This window comes from Paroedura picta, chromosome 1, assembly GCF_049243985.1.
Source record: "Paroedura picta isolate Pp20150507F chromosome 1, Ppicta_v3.0, whole genome shotgun sequence".
Lineage (NCBI taxonomy): Eukaryota > Metazoa > Chordata > Lepidosauria > Squamata > Gekkonidae > Paroedura > Paroedura picta.
This window is the reverse complement of record NC_135369.1, coordinates 57,799,614-57,819,854: the sequence shown is the minus strand read 5'-3', so window position 1 is coordinate 57,819,854 and position 20,241 is coordinate 57,799,614. Positions and strand designations below refer to the sequence as shown.

Genomic DNA, 20,241 nt, shown 5'->3' with positions numbered 1-20,241 from the left:
GTTATTATTAATTTATTGTGAGTTTTATCCCACCTTATTCCTGAGGCTCAAATCTTGCAGTAAGGTCTATTTCATTGTAGTAGCCAGAAAGACTTATGGACCTAGCAGGTCCTTGAGGAAAAGATTCAGTTGTCAAATTCGTAAATAACCCTATCTTTGTATGCTGTAGGTTGAAAGGGCTTATTTATGCATATTTGGAGACAGCATCGTGAGACTAACAATCTATTGGAAGGCATTGTTTGTATATTTGTTCAGCACCTGTGCCACTCTGTATTTTCAGATACATTATAAGGCTGTGGACTACTGTAGCTAGAACTGTTATTGGCTAAACATTTATTAATTGTGACAAGAACACCCAATTTATTTCAGCACTCTGGCTTATTTACTGCTCTTTCACCTTTGTATTTTGTATTGAAAAAGTAAAATGAATATTGATAGAGTAAGCTATTGATTTCTAAATTTATAGCCTGTTCTCAGCCTTGAGACAAAGTCACATACCAATAGTGCTGTGCGTATTAGTAACAAAGGATGTGGATTTACTCTCACAGCAATGAGAAGCTATTGAAGCAAGAAACTTTTAGCTGTGGAGAGCATTTTATAGTTTGAAAAATGTCATCTGTAAAGGTGAACTAAAGCAGTGAACAAAATAAGATGAATTCTATCAGATTATTCCCATCAACAGCTGAAATACTAGGGTCCTAATCTATATTTTTTTAAAAAAAAGAAAGAAAATATTTGATTTTATAGTTGCGGGTAAAAGTTTTTTCTAAACATTGCAGAAATTAAACCAATGAGGGTACCAACTGAAACAAATGATGGTTCTCTTGTATTACCTGCAGTTTACATACTGGCTTCTAAAAATGATAAAGAGTCATTGGAATGTATTCTTCCTCTTAGAAGTGCCATGAATTTTTTCCAGGAAATAAACACCTAAAGGAATTGATAACTAGTGAAGCAATACAGTATCTGACATGGGAGCATGTCATTCTGAATGCCTTTGTCTGCCTGCTAACCACCTGAACAATAATGCTATTTAGTATGACCTCTTAGGGAGTTTTATTGCAAAAACAGAGTGCCCTTGAGTTTCTCTCTTGAGGTATGTGTACATACCTGAACCACTTTTGTGCCTGCATAATTGCGGCCCCACTGAAGGAGAAGTGAGCATTTTGCTGATCCCTTATAGAAAGGATCATAATGAGGAAAGCAACACCACCCAATTTCAGTATTCAGTTCAGTCCTGCAATGAATATTCCATGCCTTATACACTTAAGAAGAAATGGAGGTAGTGACAGGTAGTGACAGATTTTATTTTCCTGGGCTCCAAGATCACTGCAGATGGGGACTGCAGCAAAGAAATTAAAAAACGCTTGCTCCTGGGGAGGAAGGCTATGGTATTCCCAGTTGCAATGTATGACTGCGAAAGTTGGGCCATAAGGAAGGCTGAGCGTCAAAGAATTGAGCTTTTTGAACTCTGGTGCTGGAGAAGACTCTTGCGAGTCCCTTGGACTGCAAGGCAAACAAACCGGTCAGTCCAAGAGGAGATCAGCCTGGACTGCTCCTTAGAAGGCCAGATCCTGAAGATGAAACTCAAATACTTTGGCCACCTCATGAGAAGGAAGGACTCTCTGGAGAAGAGCCTTATGCTGGGAGCGATTGAGGGCAAAAGAAGAAGGGGAAGACATAGAATGAGGTGGCTGGATGGAGTCACTGAAGTAGCCGCTGTAAACTTAAATGGACTCCGGGGAATGGTAGAGGACAGGAAGGCCTGAAGGATCATTGTCCATGGGGTCGCGATGGGTTGGACACTACTTTGCACCTAACAATAACAACAACATTCAACCTTAGAACCTGAAAGCAACCCGTGCTTCTGAGGTTCATCTGAGACAGCACAGATTCACTGGAAAGTTTCTGCCTCACACCTTGGTTCCTGTAGCTGACTGATTATACCTTCAATACCTAGGGCATTCCTCTAGCCTGAAGCATCTGTCTCCATCTTCTGATTTACTTCTTCCTTAGTTCTGGACTTTTTTCTGTGCTTTTCTTAATCTCACTTGTCCAAGCAATTAAACTTTATTTCAGCTCAGCTATACCTAATTCTCTGATCTGTATCTGGGTTAATTAAGACATGCAAAATTCTGGTAAGGGTGTGTGGGGGGGTACTCATTTTATGCCAAATGTACATCCCTACTTAGGACTGCTTCCTACATTACACATTTCTTAGAGAGTAAGCACTTAGTGAAAGAAAAAAAGCATCAAGCCTCATGTGACACTTGAAGTAATTGCACACATTATGACACTGCATTATCCATATGAATCAGCCCTCAAAACACACCAGTACTTGTGGCATACTTTAAATCTCCTTCCAAACTAAAATGCTCTGGGACTGACATGACTGTTGCACAAAGTTTATAAAAAATGTTTGTTCCAAGTAAATACTTTCATGTTCTGCCTAGGTTGGTAGGTTGCATGTCACATTCCAGGACAATGACACGGGTTCTCAGCTCCATTCTCTTTTCTTTTTTTTAATGCATTTTAATGAAAATTCTGACAGCTTCTCAATTACTGCATGTAATATTGGGTGCTGCTGTAAGGTCATCATGACTCTCTTTAACAAGGTAATCAAAAGGCTAAATGTTTTCATTCCACTTAAAAACTGCCAGCAAACGCTTTTGCTGACGTTTAACGCGGTGGTTATTAAACTAAGGCTAGAATATGTGGCGTGCCAAACTGATGATTTAAAAATATTGTGATCATACTATTTCACCAGAGGTTACCCAGGTTTGCCTTGTGGTGAAGGTCAGCCATCTTATCTGTTTGTAGAAAAAAAGACAGATGTGGGTTAGCTGGATAAGCTGGAGTAAATACCCAACACATTGGGCAGTTGCTTCCAATTCTGTCTATGACTTGTTCAGAACAAGCTTCTTACCAGGATGGGTGCTGAATAGATGTTTCTGTTAGAGGCTGTTAGAGAACAAAATGTTGGTAGCTGCTTTCCATCTGAACCCTAATGGGATGCTACATAAGCATTTTCCAGAGAATAGGCTAGATTGTAGGAGAATCTGGATGATATATGGCACTCACAAGAGGGTAAAACTCTTTTGATTGCACTTTTATCTTTATGCTGTGTTGTGGCCTATTTCTGGACTAAGGTTTTGATGGATAATTTTATGCTCTTTCTTTTTGTCCTCGGGCTTGTATTAATGGCTTGGTTTTTTATAGAGGATTTATTTATTATTTATTTTAATTGTAAACCTCCTTGAGCAGGACTCTGGAGAAGTGCCATAAAATATCCTACATCCTTATCCATGGCTGCACCCTGATTGGCCCTGCCCTTGCAGCTCCCCCCCTCCATCCCTGGACTATATGCTCTTTGCTCTCAAACGTGCTTCAGTGCCTGGGGCCAGCAGCAGGTAAGGGGAGAGGCCCTGGGCAAAGGGTCATGGTGGAAGGTCTGCTAACAAGGGCCTCTTGGCCTGCTAAGCAGCGCCTGTTAACAAGGGCCTCTTGGCCTGCTATTTGCCTGCTAAGGAACTCTGTCCTGGCCCTGCTAATGAGCTGGCCAGCCCCTGCCCGCCTGCCCCACTTGATCTGGCTGCGAGCTGGGGCCCAAAGCCGCCTTAAGCTGCCTGGCTGGGGGCCGGGGGAGGGGACCCTTTCAAGACCCATTCTTAGGAACAGGCTTTGAAGCTAGTAAATAAATAATGGTTCAAGATATTTGCATTAGTAGTATTGGCAGATTTGTTTTCCTTGTGGTTTATTAACCACTACTGCAGCTATGAGCCTCTTGTGGTGCAGAGTGGTAAGGCAGCCGCCTGAAAGCTTTGCCCATGAGGTTGGGAGTTCAATCCCAGCAGCCGGCTCAAGGTTGACTCAGCCTTCCATCCTTCTGAGGTCGGTAAAATGAGTACCCAGCTTGCTGGGGGGTAAACGGTAATGACTGGGGAAGGCACTGGCAAACCACCCCGTATTGAGTCTGCCATGAAAACGCTAGAGGGCGTCACCCCAGGGTCAGACATGACTCAGTGCTTGCACAGGGGATACCTTTACCTTTACCTTACTGCAGCTAACCTTAATTTACAAAACTTTGTGCTTGCTTTCTGTGATATTCTACTGACATAATGAACTCGTAGAATACACCCATGAAAACAACCCAACCACATATGAGTATGTACACACTTGATTTTATTACCACAAGAATGTTGGAAAATTCAGCGCTAACTGATAACTGCAGTGTACACTACTGCATTCACTTGGATGGCTTGAGAAATCAGCCATGATTGACTTTAAACATTTATGAAAAATTAAATTTTTTAAAAAAATCCACATAGTTTAGCTAATTAACTGTAATTCTGATATTTGTATAAACATTGTTGTTGTTAGGTGCAAAGTCGTGTCCAACCCATCGCGACCCTATGGACAATGATCCCCCAGGCCTTCCTTTCCTCTACCATTCCCCGGAGTCCATTTAAGCTCGCACTGACTGCTTCAGTGACTCCATCCAGCCACCTGTTTCTCTGTCATCCCCTTCTTCTTTTTCCCTCAATCGCTCCTAGCATTAGGATCTTCTCCTGGGAGTCCTTCCTTCTCATGAGGTGGCCAAAGTATATGAGTATATGAGTTTCATCTTCAGGATCTGGCCTTCTAAGGAGCAGTCAGGGCTGATAAACATTAGATTTTTTTTTAAAGATCACACTTCTTTACTTGCTCTAAGAAATCCTTGAAGAAAAGTAGTGAGATGCTTATGGCTTTGAGAGAACACTGTGATAGCACAGCTTCTGTGCATCAAGATGAAAGCCCACTGTTTTAGACCTTTGCATTTTGCTGGCTGGCTTAGCAGCTGCAAATAGAGAGCTAAAAGGAATACTCTGAATATTAAATGCCTTCAAAGAACTGAGGGGGAAAGTGTGCTAGGTTATAAAGCAAAGCCGCATGTATCTCCCCATTTTCCATTGGCTGTTTATTCCACATCAATACAACACTTTAGGAGCCAAATTACTAAACAAGCTGCCAATTAGGCTTGCAGTCAGCTGGATAGATTAGTGGCTAAGAGAGGCAAGATACAAGATTTTCATCTCTTGAGCCAATTACTCAAGTGAATTACCATCCACAGTGCTCCTTGGGAATTTGAGGCAGAAAGACTAACTCTGCTGTGATAGGCATAAGTGAGATCCAGGGTAGGGGGGGGTCAGGTTATCAGGCCACGTAGTGCAAAAATTGCTTGAGCAAAAAGAGATCCTTCTAAGAGAGGACTTAAAGGATTTAGTGCTGCCAGGAGTGCTAGAAAAGAAAATAATAGTTGTGGGGTGTCCTGCCACAACACCCTTGTTAAATTCATATGCTAATCCTATCAAAGTGATAAGCCAAGACTCCAGTTTTTTTAATGTAAGCAAAAAATCTTCAGTATAAAATGGTACTGTTTATATATTTTTAAAAACTAGGAAAGAAATGTTATACAATTATAAACCTCTCAAAATTGTTTGGTTGCCTCCAGTGGGTGCTGAAATTTGCTTATTATATAAATTAACCCATTTTTCTACTCTTCTAGATAAACATTTCCTTGTTTTAGATTACAACCGAATACTCAACAAATTTAGGGCTGCAGAATTTACTCAATTAATACATCAGATTGTTTCTGATCTGTCCAAAAGGTTTCCCTTTTGTTTGTGTAAGGAGGTGCCCTTGCTCTTTATGGTTCCTATGGTAAGTCTTTCATTTAGCCATCTTAGTAAAATCATTTCACCTTAGAGGAAATGCCTCTAAGACTGTACCTACTGCAACAGATGCATTCATGGGCTAACATCAAAATATTCATTTTACATCCAAATCACTGTCTTGTTCGTAAATATATAGGAATACTTATTTAGAGCTCAGATAGTCCATCAGATAAGATTATTGTGGCTGTGCCAAGGACTTAAAAAAAGAGTATGTCAAAAATAGAACTCACAGATTAAATGCATGTTGAACTTTCCATACTACATACCTGTATAAATGAAGATTTGTGGAATTGCTTTTATAAAACTCCCTAATTTAGACATCTACCTGGTAGCCCAGACTCACCCATAGGCCTGGCGGAAGAGCTCCGTTTTGCAGGCCCTGCGAAAAGCTGAAAGCTCCCGCAGGGCCTGCAGCTCTTCCGGGAGCTCATTCCACCAGCTCACCTGTTGTGACACAACAGGTCAATACAGCCTTTTTATTATTCCCCTTTGAATGAAACTTAACCCACTGTATCTCTCAACCTATGTTGATGATGTACATGACAAAGCTGTGTTTTTTTAATCAACCTGCTTACACTGCCTTAATCTATGCTAGGAATTAGTGTAGAAAACAAGAACCCTAAAGAATCATAGAATCATAGAATCATAGAGTTGGAAGGGGCCATACAGGCCATCTAGTCCAACCCCCTGCTCAACGCAGGATCAGCCCTAAGCATCCTAAAGCATCCAAGAAAAGTGTGTATCCAACCTTTGCGTGAAGACTGCCAGTGAGGCTACAACACATCTGCTCTCAGTTCCTTTAGTCACTATTTCTTACCCTTCTTCACATACCGTGATGTTTAAAGGTTGCTATGTAAGATGCCACATCCCATTGCTGCCATCTCTTACTCAAAGAGTCCCTAGTAATGAAAGGCTCTTTTACACTCTTGCCTCTCCTCCAGGGAGATTTACTCTATAGAGATTAGCTATTCACTTGGCTGCTGTCTTGTACGCAAGTCTTCCTTCACTATTTTTTTTCTCATTCGTGTCCCATGCTCAGCTCAGACTCAAGATCTTCCCCACCATCTCTAAGGAGGGTGGGGGCCTGCCTGTCTCCCATAATTTTATACTCAGGCTGGTAGTACACATGGGACACAAAAACAAAAATGTTATAATTCAAATGATTCATGTATTCAAGTGTGAACCTGAAGAGGCCTAGGACTAGGCCCATATTATATGGCTTTAGACTGTGTCTTGTTTGGCTGTTGAGCTGACTGATCTCTCAACATTTCCTATAGACAGTCTCTCTTCCATTCCTGTTGAAAGCTTCCACTAGTATGACTCAAGTATTCCCTTTCATTGGGTACTATGCCTTTATTGTTTTACAAGTGAACAGCATTCAAGAGGGCCCATAAAGGTAAAGGTATCCCCTGTGCAAGTACTGGGTCATGTCTGACCCTTGGGGTGATGCCCTCTAGCGTTTTCATGGCAGACTCAATACGGGGTGGTTTGCCAGTGCTTTCCCCAGTCATTACCGTTTACCCCACCCCCCCACCCCCAGCAAGCTGGGTACTCATTTTTCCGACCTTGGAAGGATGGAGGGCTGAGTCAACCTTAAGCCGGCTGCTGGGATTGAACTCCCAGCCTCAAGGGCAGAGCTTTCAGACTGCAAGTCTGCTGCCTTACCACTCTGCACAACAGGTCAATACAGCCAGTGCTTTCCCCAGTCATTACCGTTTACCCCACCCCCCCACCCCCAGCAAGCTGGGTACTCATTTTTCCGACCTCGGAAGGATGGAAAGCTGAGTCAACCTTGAGCCGGTTGCTGGGATTGAACTCCCAGCCTCAAGGGCAGAGCTTTCAGACTGCAAGTCTGCTGCCTTACCACTCTGCACCACAAGAGGCTCCTAGAGGGCCCATATAAGCCTTTGATGGGTGGTTGTTGTGCCTTTTCAAGGGAACCTGACCGAGTCAGTCCTTATTTTACCAAGATGGTTACTTCTTTTTGGAACATGCACCTTTCCAGTGGCTTCAGCACTGGTTTTATTTCAGAGGGCTTCCTCAACTGCAACTCTCTGTAACTTACTGTCATCTTAGAGGTCTCCTTCCTATACTGTGGAGTCCATGCTGTAGACTTGTGTTTCCCAGTGACTTTTGGTGTTTTGCAAAATCAGTTGGTCACACCACTACTTTTGCCTAGAATACTAAGCACCCATTACTAGCGCAGACACTCCACATAATCATGGCTACACTGTTGGAAAGCCTTATTGCCGGCCAGTGAATTAGCACAGAACTCTACTCAGAGTATTGGAACTGATCTCCATTAGTAAGTTAAATCAAAATTACAGCGGTATACCTCCATTTTGTAACACCTATAAAAATCAAAGAAGGAAAAGGTCAGAGAGTTGTCCAGCTAGCAGACAAAACCTAATCAGCAGCTTAAGTATGGTCCAAACCCTGTTACACCTTTAGTAGAGAAACTTCTCCACGTAGCAGTGAAAAATGTCACACTTGTCCTTTAGAAAGGTGGGAGGATACTGCCACAATGCAGGAAAGGATGTAATCACAGCACTGAGTTATTTGCAGCAGTGACAATATGCAGATCTGTGTCTCAGTGATGAGGCAAGGAAAAATGGTGTGCTGGGTATGATGCGCCATAATTCGGCCCTGTGCAGCTTTCAAGGAAATCTGCACAGCTATATATCTGGGGGTAAGGGGACATAAAGAATATATTGTCTTTGTAAGGGATATATGATGTTTCTCAGTGACAGAGGCCCCTGACAGAAAAGGAAGGTGTTACAAAATCTGCTCTACTTAATATTTCTGGTAAAGCCTTGGAGGAGGAGCATGTCTCATGGCTTAAGTGCCACTCAGCGCTTAACACCCACTCAGGGAGACTTTCCTGTCGCTGAGTGCCTCCTCCTCCAACCGGCTTGCCTGTCTGTCCAGTGGCCAGCCAAATGCCTTTCGTCCCCCTCTCCTGACCACCCCCTCCTCCTCCTTCCCTCTGAGACTTGGAGGCTGCAGATCCCTGCCGTGTAAGAGCTGCCCCTGCCAGTGACTTCCCTAACAGCTGCCTGCTGCCTTTCTAGGTCCTGGGGGGACGGGGAGGCCATCTGCAGAGTTCTTCCACTCCACCCTCCTAATTTAGCACCTGTTGTATTCCTGAATGCAATGGGCTTGGCCACTAATGGAGCTATAACTCCTTGTTTTATTTTGAGATTTCTTTGGTGCTCATTTCAAATAGGGCTCGTTAGTATGTAGTACGTCTAACTTTGATTTGAAAACACTGGTGGTGCTAACCTAGGCCCTCTCCATTAATGAAGTTCACAAGCTGATGCTCTGGTCTGGATCCCCTACCAGAGATTGTCTCTCATTCCTAATGTCACACATGGTCAGTGTCCACATGCACCCATCCTTATGAACTGGTGGAGGCTCTTATACTCTGTTCTGAGTGGAGAGCTGTTCATTGCCACTTCATATATCATGGCTTTCTTTGAAAGAATGCTGTTTTTCTTTCTTTGTCACATTGGGACATTTGTATACTCACTGCTCTATTATAAGACAGTTATGCTTGACAGTCAATTGTGATATTCCGCAATTGTCTCGGAGGTGGTCCTCCTAGTTACCTTCCTTTGAGAGATTCATACCCACCTCCTCTCAGTGAATTTGCTAATCTCCCCATGTGGGGCTGCACAGAAGCCACAAAGCTGAAAACTTACCTGTAATTGTTGTTCATCGAGTGGTCTTCTGTGCAAACACATATCTCTCCCTCCTGCCACACTGTAAACCCTCCAGAACCTTAATTTCAGGGTGCTCTGGACTAGCACCCTGCCCCCTGGTCATGTGATCATTTGGGTGGGAAGACACCAGAGGGAGGAGAGGCGTTCCTAGTCTTATTACAAAGCTTGAAACCTTTTCCATGGCAGGCCTGCGTCTGTGCAGTCCCCATGTGTGTCTGCACAGCAACCTTGTTTTACAGCATCAACTGTTACAACAGTGCTAGTTTTGCTCTCCTGTTATCTGCCCAGTCAGTCAGATCTCCAGTGACCAATCAGAACTCCAGCTGTGCAAGTGCCCTGCCCTCTTTTTAAAAGCACATAGTTGTCAAAGGGTACCATGTTGGGGACCTCTACCTTAAAGTGGGATATGACAGTAGACTGGTTAACAAACTTGCACATTAATGTCCTTGATCATAAGAGGAAAGAAGGCTTTTCAGTTTCAGTCTGGCCAGTCTTTGCATAGCAAAAACTGTACTTTCTGTTGTTGCCAGTAACATATTTAACTCACACACTATTTTTAATTTTTTAAAAAGAAAGCATAGAAATATTAAGGTATGGACAAACTTTTGAATTTTTTTGCCATGCTTAATGTAAATCCTTTGATATACTCATCCCACAGTATATATGGTGCTATTTCTTAAATATTAAGCAAATATAAAACCTAAACTAAGGCAAGCTGTTGTATTCCAAAACGATTAAACAGATGTGAAGCCTGCAGCAGCATTAGACCTCTGATCTGATTTTTAGCTTACAGATGGAATTAAATTAATTCATGGCAATCCCTGTAAAATCAAGGGTATGGCACTGAATGCTAGTGCTCTGTTTAACCAGAATGTACCTGTTCCAACAGCTGCTGAGAAAAATTACATGCCTTAATTTTCATAGAGATCTACCTTTAATGACATCATAAATATTATTTTGAAATAAAAATTGAATTGCAAGGTTTGTTTTCTCTTCTTTCTTTTTTTTTGAAAATGAATGCATTGATTTACTAGGTACAAACTTTATTACCTTTTGCTTTTATGGGCTTTATATTAAGTGTCTAAACCATTTGCATGAATAAGGATTCTCTTCAGAAAGAGTGAGCGTGTGCATTGATAAAATGACAAGACTGTATAGTTTAACTTACTATGATCACCTGGTGTACTTGCAGGAATTCTTGAACTTTGCTTTGCCAATGGAAGTAGCTGGAATACGTTCCTTTTATTTGTATCATGGTAACCACTCCAGTGATCTGACCACTCATTTGACAAATCAAGCAGTAATTGTTATAGTTGCAATCAACTTTGGCAGTCTCTAAAAGTCTCTTCATGCCACAGAAACAGCAGCAAATTATTAGCAGACAATGTTAATTGTAACTTGTTTCTCCTTATCACAAAGCCTCTTTCCCTCCTGTAAAGCAGTTGAAAATACTCATTGGCTTTTACAAATGGTATTAACTCCATTTCTTCTTGGTAGTAACAACTGGTGTTAATAATCCTCAGTGTAGATCATGTGTAAACTACCCCCTGAAGTCACAGCACCCTTTCCAGGACTGATGTTCTGCTCTGATGCACTTTGTTGGGGCTTCAAAATAGGTCTTTTGACATATGTTTTTTTTTGATGTTCCAAAGTGAGTGTGTTTTAATTATAAAATGAATATTAAGTAAAAGCAGTGAAAATACTACCTTTTTCAATTTAAATCAAATCAATGGCCTTGGTTGTTCTTTGTCTTAGATGGCAGAGAAAACTGCAAAAAATAAGCTTCAAGTAATTGCTGCTTTAAACAGAGTCCAGAATTCAAAATCAGCCAAATAAAAATATCTTCCTGCAATTATTATTGTATTAATTTTCCACCCCATCTCCGAAGACTCAGGTGGACTACATCATGATAAAGCATATTCACAACATCGTTTTAGAAAGTGCCTGTCAAATTTATATTTCTGATCGGTATTTTTATGGTTGCTTATGTTGGCCCCTTAATTCCATCCTACATGAACCCAACTTTATACTAGTTGCCAAATTGTAGGTTTGCACTTGAAGGTTCTTCACAGGTTCATGTACTTTGCCTCATAAGGATCTTAGTTCATTCATAGAGCACACACTCTCAACATGGTAGGCTGTATTTAAAAGCATTATAGATGGCAAACTAGGAAAGGACTCAGCCTGAAGCAGTATTGGACTAGATTGACCCAAAGTTTGAACTCTGTTTAAGGCAGCTTTGTAAGTTCCGCCTTACATCTCCTCTCTATCTTAAGTGTTCTTTTCTTCTCGTTCAACTTTGGAGATGGCTGGGGTTAGCAAGATATTGGCTTTGATAGTGTCAAACCACAGTTAGCAAACATGTTTCTGGTCATAATCTATGGCTAGCAAACATGTAAGTTCAGATATATTGCTAACCATAATCATGATTTAGAAATAGGATAGCACTTCATCTGCACAAGGCCAAGTGACTGTGCTAAGAAAGAGGAGCTGGAAGGCAAGTTGACTAGTGTCAATGTATGCCAGTTTTCTACTGCTTTTAATGTTTGCAACACTCACTCAATTTTGCCCACTGAACATTATATTGAGCTTTCAGTGGTCTGAGCTCACCCAGGGATATGCTTTTGTATACCTCCTCATGAGGCATTTTTGTAATATGATTTGTACCTATATATGTGAAATACATTCATGGCTTTGTCTTAAAATCAGTGCTGCAAAATAGTATTTTCTTACAGCCTTTTGTTCATAGGTCTTATGAAGACACAAACTGTCTTAAGCCACTTGTCTATCAAAGTCAGTTCTGTCTATTCTGACTGGCAGCAGCTCTCAAGGGTCTCAGGTGGAGTTATTTTACATCTCCTAGTACCTGATATTTTTGGATGGAGATGCTAAGGAATGGAGCCTAGAGCTGTCTGTATGCCAAGCAGATGTTCTTCAGTGAGCCACAGCCTTTTCTACGTATTGTAGTTCTAATATGTTGCGTTTGTCTTAGGAACAATTAGGGCTACCAGCCCTCCCCCACCAAATTGAGTACGCCCCACCACCAGGCCCCGCCTCCCACACCAATTACCTGGCCAGTAGGGGCCCAGGCTATGCTGGTGCTGACCTGACAAAAAAGTGACAGCATCACTTTGGCAATGTTGTGGTGATGCTCCAGTATTAGGGCAAAAATGCTATGGTAGAAGCCATTTTTGCCCTAATATCAACAGTTTTGCCTTAATATCAGAGTGTGACTACAATGTTGTAATGTGATGGTGTCACTTCCCATACACACCAGAAGTTTTGTCACCTGCAGTGTAGCTTCTGGTAAGTCCCCCCATCCCCTGCCAATTGCCAGGAGGGACTTGGAATCCCCTTGCAGCAACCCTGCAAAGAACGTTATACTTTGGGTGACCAGTTCAAAACTCACCCAGTGAGCTTCCTGGCTTGGGCAACACAAATCCAGTATTAATCCACATAAATATGCAACATTCTATCAGCTTTTAGAAAGAGCAATAAGTAGTTCTGCAGTACAGATAGCAAAGTGTCATCTTCAGCTGTAAATGGAACCTAATTTCTAAGTTTCAAACTGTGGCAATTATATCTCATGTTGAGAAGTAAAATTCATTATATTGTATATTAAAGTACTTAAGTTAAAAACAAAAGTATTCCAATTACCTGCCAATCACAGAAAATTGCACACTTTTTTGTGAGATGGATAACAAAAATAGAAGCATTACTTTATGAAGTTATACATTGTGAAGAACAGATTGTTCTGCTGTATAGTTCCTGTGACAAGTTTTCTGTTAACATTGCAAGTATAAGCCTATTGTGTCTCCATGAACTCAATTTAATGTAATGTTGTTATTGCGAAAATTGTATCTCTCTCTTCCATTGAGTTCATAGGAGCCAGTTAGACATACAAAATCCTTTTTAGGCTGAAAACCTATATATCTGACTGAACTAGGTCAGAGTGAGCTTTCTCCCAGGTAGCTTTGCCATGTTTTTCTCCTTCTAAATGGTAAGGAGGATTTTATTACAGATCAGTTGCAAACATGTAGCAAATAGTCATCTTTTCCATAATACATGCCTATGATATATTTCAAGCATAGGTCAGTAAAATAAGCACAGTACATATAACAATGCACAAACTCCTGATTCAGTAAGATTAGTAAATTAGGAATTTAATACTAACTAGTCCTCACCTCACCTGTATTACGGTCAATTAATTTATTATGATCATGGACCAGCAGAATAAATCATAGACTGGTTATAATAATATATATATATAAATATATTAAAAAGCCAAGTGTATGTCACTGATTCAACAATGTACCTCAGTAGACTCCAGCAGCTGCACAACTGTATCTGTATCTAAGGTTTCAGAGTCTGGCAACTGTATCTAAGGTTCCAGATTCAAGGTTTGCGAGAAGAAAGGAGATGTACCGTTCCCTTGATAATCCTGAGATGGGGGAGTAACATGTTTCATAGACTGGGATATGGATAGTCCATACATAGAGCAGTAGCTCATGGCTTAAATGGACTATCTCCTGTAAGGAGGCAGGGAGGAATCTTACTGGTCTACATCACATGGCGTCAAGTGTGCATTTAGTTCCAGTTGCTTACCTATGAGAATCTGAACTCTAGTATTTTGAAATAATCTATCATTTAATTGGCTTGGGTAGGACATTTCAAAAAAAATTAAGAGATCATGAAAAGGAAACTGAGGACAAATTCAGATATCCAGATGCTTTTGGAAGAGACTGACTTGTGCCTTACCCTAAATTGGATTCTGCTGTCAGCACGCCAGCATATAAGGTAAAGGTAAAGGTATCCCCTGTGCAAGCACCGAGTCATGTCTGACCCCTGGGGTGACGCCCTCTAGCGTTTTCATGGCAGACTCAATACGGGGTGGTTTGCCAGTGCCTTCCCCAGTCATTACCATTTACCCCCCAGCAAGCTGGGTACTCATTTTACTGACCTCGGAAGGATGGAAGGCTGAGTCAACCTTGAGCCGGCTGCTGGGATTGAACTCCCAGCCTCATGGGCAGAGCTTCAGACTGCATGTCTGCTGCCTTACCACTCTGTGCCACAAGAGGCTCTATGCCAGCATATACTCTCTGTAAATTAGAGATGGTGTACTAAGAAGTGGCCTCTGAACACTGAGGCCCTTGAACCAGCTATCCACACACTACAGCAGCAGATAACATAAGCTAGGTTTTTCACACAGCTGCCATGCACTGAAATAATTGAGGCTATAAGGATAGGTTGCAACCTGGCTGCAGTATGGTCAAGTTTCTACTAGGAGGCTTCAATTAGTTGAGAGAGATTTGTGTAGCCTGTTCAAGGTTTTAATTTATATGAGTTTTCCACCCAAACGGTAGCGCTAGAATGTTCAGGACTACAGCATTTTCAGATCAGCAGGAAAACCTTGAGGTCGGTATGTACAAAGGCACCCTGTTCTACCAACCTATTAGATAAATTATGAGAATAAGAAGGTTTACGGTTTATGGAGAGATTATCCTGCTTTTCTGCATATGGCAGTGCTGATTAATGCTGCATATTTCTTTTAATTACAGGGTTTGTAGGTGAAAATGCTCAGCCAATCTCAGATAGCAACATTGGCAACAGGATGCTCCAAAGTATGGGCTGGACGCCTGGCACAGGCCTTGGACCAGACGGCAAAGGGATAGCCGAGCCTATCCGTGCAATCCAGAGGCCAAAGGGACTTGGACTTGGATTCAGCTGACCAAAAGGCACTCCAGATGTTGCTCCGACATCACTACGGATGTTCAACCTTAGCTTTGAAATAACTGGAAAAAATGTATTCTGCTGTCCTCAAAAAACCCCAGTGATTCTTACTGTAACTTTTGAAAACAGAAGTGTTAATGTTTTCTATTGCAGCCACAAGGGCCAGCCATTATGGCAGTGCAGATATCTGAGTCCTAACTCTGTTACGGTGCTAATATTTGAAATTGTATGTTTTAATTTTGTGTTTCTAGTATCCAGTTTCTAGTATCCCAAATTCCAACTGATCTCTTCCTCTTCTATTTCTCAAGCTAAAGCCTTGTCTCCATATATGTTTTTGCACCACTCATTCATACAATGGTTTTTATAGTTCTAATTATCACAAAGGACTTACCCTTGGCAAACTACTTGTTACTACTGTAGACAATAAGGATGAAGACAATCTAACACATCTCCCACCTATTTCAGTTGAGCTTGTGTAGGAATCTTGCACAAATCCCACAACAGTAAAGGTAAGATTAATTGCAGAAGTGGATTGTTCACTGAAACTGCTTCAGTGTAAAGTTGCTACCATGATAAGGAAGGCTTAGGTTCAATGAAGGAGTGACAGATTTCACAATATTAAAACAATGGCAGACTTGCTTCTGTGGCAACCAGCAATCTTGCTATTGTTTTCCATGTAAATTTATACAGCCTTAATGGGCAATCTCCTCAAGAGTTTGTGCAATTTTAGGCCAACATGTTATGATTTACCCTTTCAAGATTTGCAGATGAGTTAACATAGTCATATGTTGTTTCCCAGCATGCAAGTTTGCATGAAGAACACATGACATATGACAAGTTGCTCTTCCAGCAGTTACAGCATGTGTAAATACATGTCCAGCAAGTTTGGCTCTTGATTTTTAAAAAAAAAATCTTAAATTTTATTCACTTAAAAAGAAGGATCTTAATCAAATTGTGCTGTCATCTTTTACCCAGTCACTGAGTGAATGTGTATCTTGACTCATGATTAGCTGAGTGAATTTTAAATAAGGTTTCACTAGAGTCTTTTAATTTTTGTAATAATGCTGGAAATATTCTTAGCTGACAAATGGTGGCTGCCAAGAGGTAGATACATGTTATTCATGACTACATGTTCTTAAAGGGAAAAAACAATCTGAAAGGTGGTATAGGGAAGGATTTGGTAATATCATCTGTCATAACTCTCAGATTAATATTTTATTTTGCTCTTGTGCTGACAGCTCAGATTCATTAAACAGACCATCTTATACTTAGTGGTGTAAAGGTTTATTTAAATAGCTATGTGAGCTTGATCTAATTATTCCAATACCGACCCCCCTCCCGTAGTTGTCTTAGACTTAATATTACATACTCTCTGCCAGGATACAACCATATTTAGATTTCATACATCCCACCAGGTTGTTATGTCAACATTCCCAAACAAAACCTACCAGAAAGAAAGGCTTTACACTATTCTCCTTAAAGTTAACGAAAGAAAGCAGATAAAGACCAGTCATGTAAAGGTCAGTTCCTGGATTCTACCTTCATACCATTATTAGTTATCACTGTATAGTGAGCAGGAAATGGAACCAAGACAGTGGCAGGCTCAGCTGTGCCTTGTGCACAGAAAACCGAATAATAACCAGGCATTGGGGCATCCATAATATATTTGCTGCCCCCCCCCCACATTATGCCTCACAACCAGCCTACACAGATTTTCTTCCCTCCTTTTGTTTTTCTGCCTCTTGCCTAACAAGATGCACTCTACCTGGCAAAATGGATGGAAGTTTAGGATAATCAGATCTCTGAGGTTCTACTTTTAATATAGGGTTAGTTCTCCTTTACCAACCTCATAATCTTTTTTCAAAGCTGATTTCAAATAATTACTTGAAAAAGACAAAAATAGACCTAACACACAAAACTGGTCCTTTGTTTTTATTAATTACATTTTAATTTTTACAGTCCTTCTCTAGGCTATTGGAACTTGCTCTGATAAATGGTGGAACATTTTAATGCATTGCAAATATAAGAAACGTTACAGGAAGGAGTTAATACTGCATCAAGGAAAATAGGGAGAAAAAAATAAGACATTTGTTTTTCAGCGAGTCTTCTAAATAAATGTGGTTAGAGGTCAGGTATAGTAAGAATGCTGTGTTGTTTTCAGTTCTCCACATGTCCTATGGAGGGCCTTTCTGCAGGTGGTTTTAACTAAGCAGTTTATGATTTATTATTCTGTACATAGCTCTTATTGAAGCTGTGGTCTCAAATGATTGTCTTCACCTTTTTGGATACCTAAGACTTTCAATACCAAACTATATATGGACCCCACTGTTTAACTTTTAACCATGTGTTTCTCTTGTTTTATCATACCCCCACTGCCACCTTTCTTCTCTTAAAGTACTAAACAATCCAAATAAGGAAAATAGTAGCATCACTTGTAGGTCAGGATGAAACTGGTGGTCCTGACCCCCACTGGTTGAATACCAATAGTCTGTGAAGGTTGCATTTACAATGTACAAGAGATGAGAAGGACAAAAGAAAAAGATTTACTGTGGGCAGGATCATGCTGCAATTGACATTAACTGTTTTTAGAAACAAATAAAGCAAGCCCTCTGCCAAGAGAGACAAGCAATCCAAATGCTGAGAGGAAAGAGATAGAAAGCAACCAGAAAAAAATTCTCCCCCCACCCCAAAGGTATAAGAGGTAGAAGGGTTATGCAATTAAGCAGGAAAGGAACAGAAAGTTTCACAGAATTGAATAAAATTGCTAAACAGTTCTATGCCAGGTGCAAAGAGTCGTCATAATTAAGTCCTGGAAAAGTATTTGATAAATGAGACGGCTGTTGTTCATGAAAACACTGTTGATTCTGTGCCTCTTTACTACTTCCAAACCAAAATCATTATGTTTCTGTAGTAGAAAAAATATAGTCAGCTGAGGAAAGTAATATTTGTCTTGTTAGCAATGACCTTCTTTCCAATCTCTACCCTTTAAAAAACCCATTGAGAAAACTGATGTGTAGCCATTAGTGCATGTAGTTTCCACAACAGAGTAAATATACCCCCTCCCAGGACTGTTTAGGCTTGGGAAAACAGCGTGGTGGGCTTGAGTCTTTTCTCTTCCCCATGTATCATGGCCTCAGTTCAAATTGGCTCCTGACCACCTGGCACAGAACGCAGTGCATGTCTGGTCACCCAGACCTGGTTAGGATACAAGGAAAAAATAGTGTATAGCTGAGAGATGGGGGGTTGGGGTATAGATCCAATTTTAAAAGAAGTTTCAGATAGCTACATCAGTTCAAAGAAGAATATAAAACAAGGTATATATACTATATTTTATTACAACTGACAAATGACACAAAACATGAGTTTTGGAGTTCTTCAGAACTCTTCATCAGGATGAATATTTCAAAAACAGGGCAGGGGTGAGTTGCTTTAGGCCATGATCTTGAGACCATTAGGTTCTGCTTGGCAAGTCATACACACTTAGAAGGCACTGGGGTGCAGGAAACAATTGGTATCAGTCACCTTTGACCTTTTGGGAAGAAGGGAGGGGGAGTACCATGATACTGGATAATGTCCAGATGAAGCTTGTGGCCTTCTAAAAACAGAGCAGTGTATTTGTGCCCCATTGGTGCCCGCAGTGAAAAAGGGAACACGGAAATATCTGTGTTCCCTTGCTGTGGGGCAACAGAGGTCCTAAACCGGGACAGGGACAGGGATGGGTTGATGTCATGTGGAAGTTGGGATTAGCCTCACTGCCATACAAGTGCCGGCCTGGCCTTTCCCCCCCCCCCCAGATGGAAAAAGTCCCAAATATGGCTACTAAGATAGTTGGAGCTGAATTGTACTGAAAGGGAGAAATCAGATGAGGGATGAGACAGTTGTCGGAGGCAAGGATGCCAAAGAGTTCAGATAGAAAAGCAATAAAAGCCAAAGGAAAAACATGATACAAACTCCAGGTTTTGTAAAAAATGGGGCTGGCATGCAGCTACAGCTGCATTTCCATATAAATCCCCATAATTTGGTGTACATCTAGGTGGTAGTGCACTGATCAAAATAGCAGGGATCCTACTACAGAAAATTACTCTTCAGCTCTGAACTGTTCCCACCTCCCCACCACCACACTTTGTTACCATCCTCATTCCAATTCCTACTGCAATGTTATTTTATGTTCATAGAGCTAGTGATCAAAATGTGCCAGGTAAGCGCGGGAAAGGAGACAGTTTAGATATGTTAGCAGTGAACCTAAATATGTTCAATTGGTCTATACTTCAGCTTTTTGACTGATTTATTACAAGACAGGACTAAGCCTGATACAAAGCTGCCACTGCTGCCCTTATTAAAAAATACCACTGGAGGTATTTCAATAGTCATAATCTACCAACAATGGACTGAGCAGATATTTTTGTCTTCACTATAGTAATAAATAGAGACCCTTCTAAATCTCAGTATTCATTGGATGGAAGTTGGGAAGTCAGTTAGGCATACAATGCACATGATTAATTTTTCCAAATAATACCATAATATTGAACATTAGAAAGATTAATAAAATACATTAGAAAGATTTAACAAAATACAGGATCTGCGTCATTAGATAACCAGTGTAAGGCTTTCCTCCATCTAGCACAAATTTGTGATTAAAATGAGAAATATTTTCACATCTTGTGATATAGGTGGTTCTCTTGTTAATGCTTTGTTGTGGTTGTTTTCCCACTTGTCTTTTGACTTTTAAAATTGAAGCTATGTTTTAAAAATTGAAATTGAACTGGCAGAAAGAAACTAAACGTCCATGAAAGTATTGTTTCAAACCAAGAAAGAAATTAAAGAAAACTTGATCATTTGGCATTCTGGTGTCTTTCTTTTTCATAAGGCTTCCTTGTTTCAATATGTATCTAGCTTATGTCATTGGAAAAACCAAAAATAATTTTAAAATATTGTTAAATGTGGTTTAAAATTTTGACACCAAATAATATTTAATCCAGGTAGATATGTATATCTATGTATCTCGGTATGTATATATATATTTATTTATTTAGATTTTTATACCGCCCTTCTATATGATTCTGGGAGGTTTATAT

At 40.6% G+C, this 20,241-nt stretch overlaps 1 protein-coding gene across 7 annotated transcripts in view; it reads left to right on the top strand.

Annotated features, from left to right (window-relative positions):
• GPATCH2 (G-patch domain containing 2) overlaps window positions 1-20,008 on the top strand; it is a 138,097-nt gene extending 118,089 nt beyond the window's left edge. For 5 of the 7 annotated variants that reach the window (XM_077339574.1, XM_077339590.1, XM_077339538.1 and 2 more), the window contains one exon: window positions 14,995-20,008. In XM_077339574.1, coding sequence (XP_077195689.1) covers window positions 14,995-15,164 — 170 coding nt within the window. In that variant the 3' untranslated portion in view covers window positions 15,165-20,008. The remainder of the gene's footprint in view (window positions 1-14,994) is intronic. The other 2 variants (XR_013231363.1, XR_013231369.1) reach the window with 1 other exon arrangement.
• Window positions 20,009-20,241: the final 233 nt, after the last annotated feature.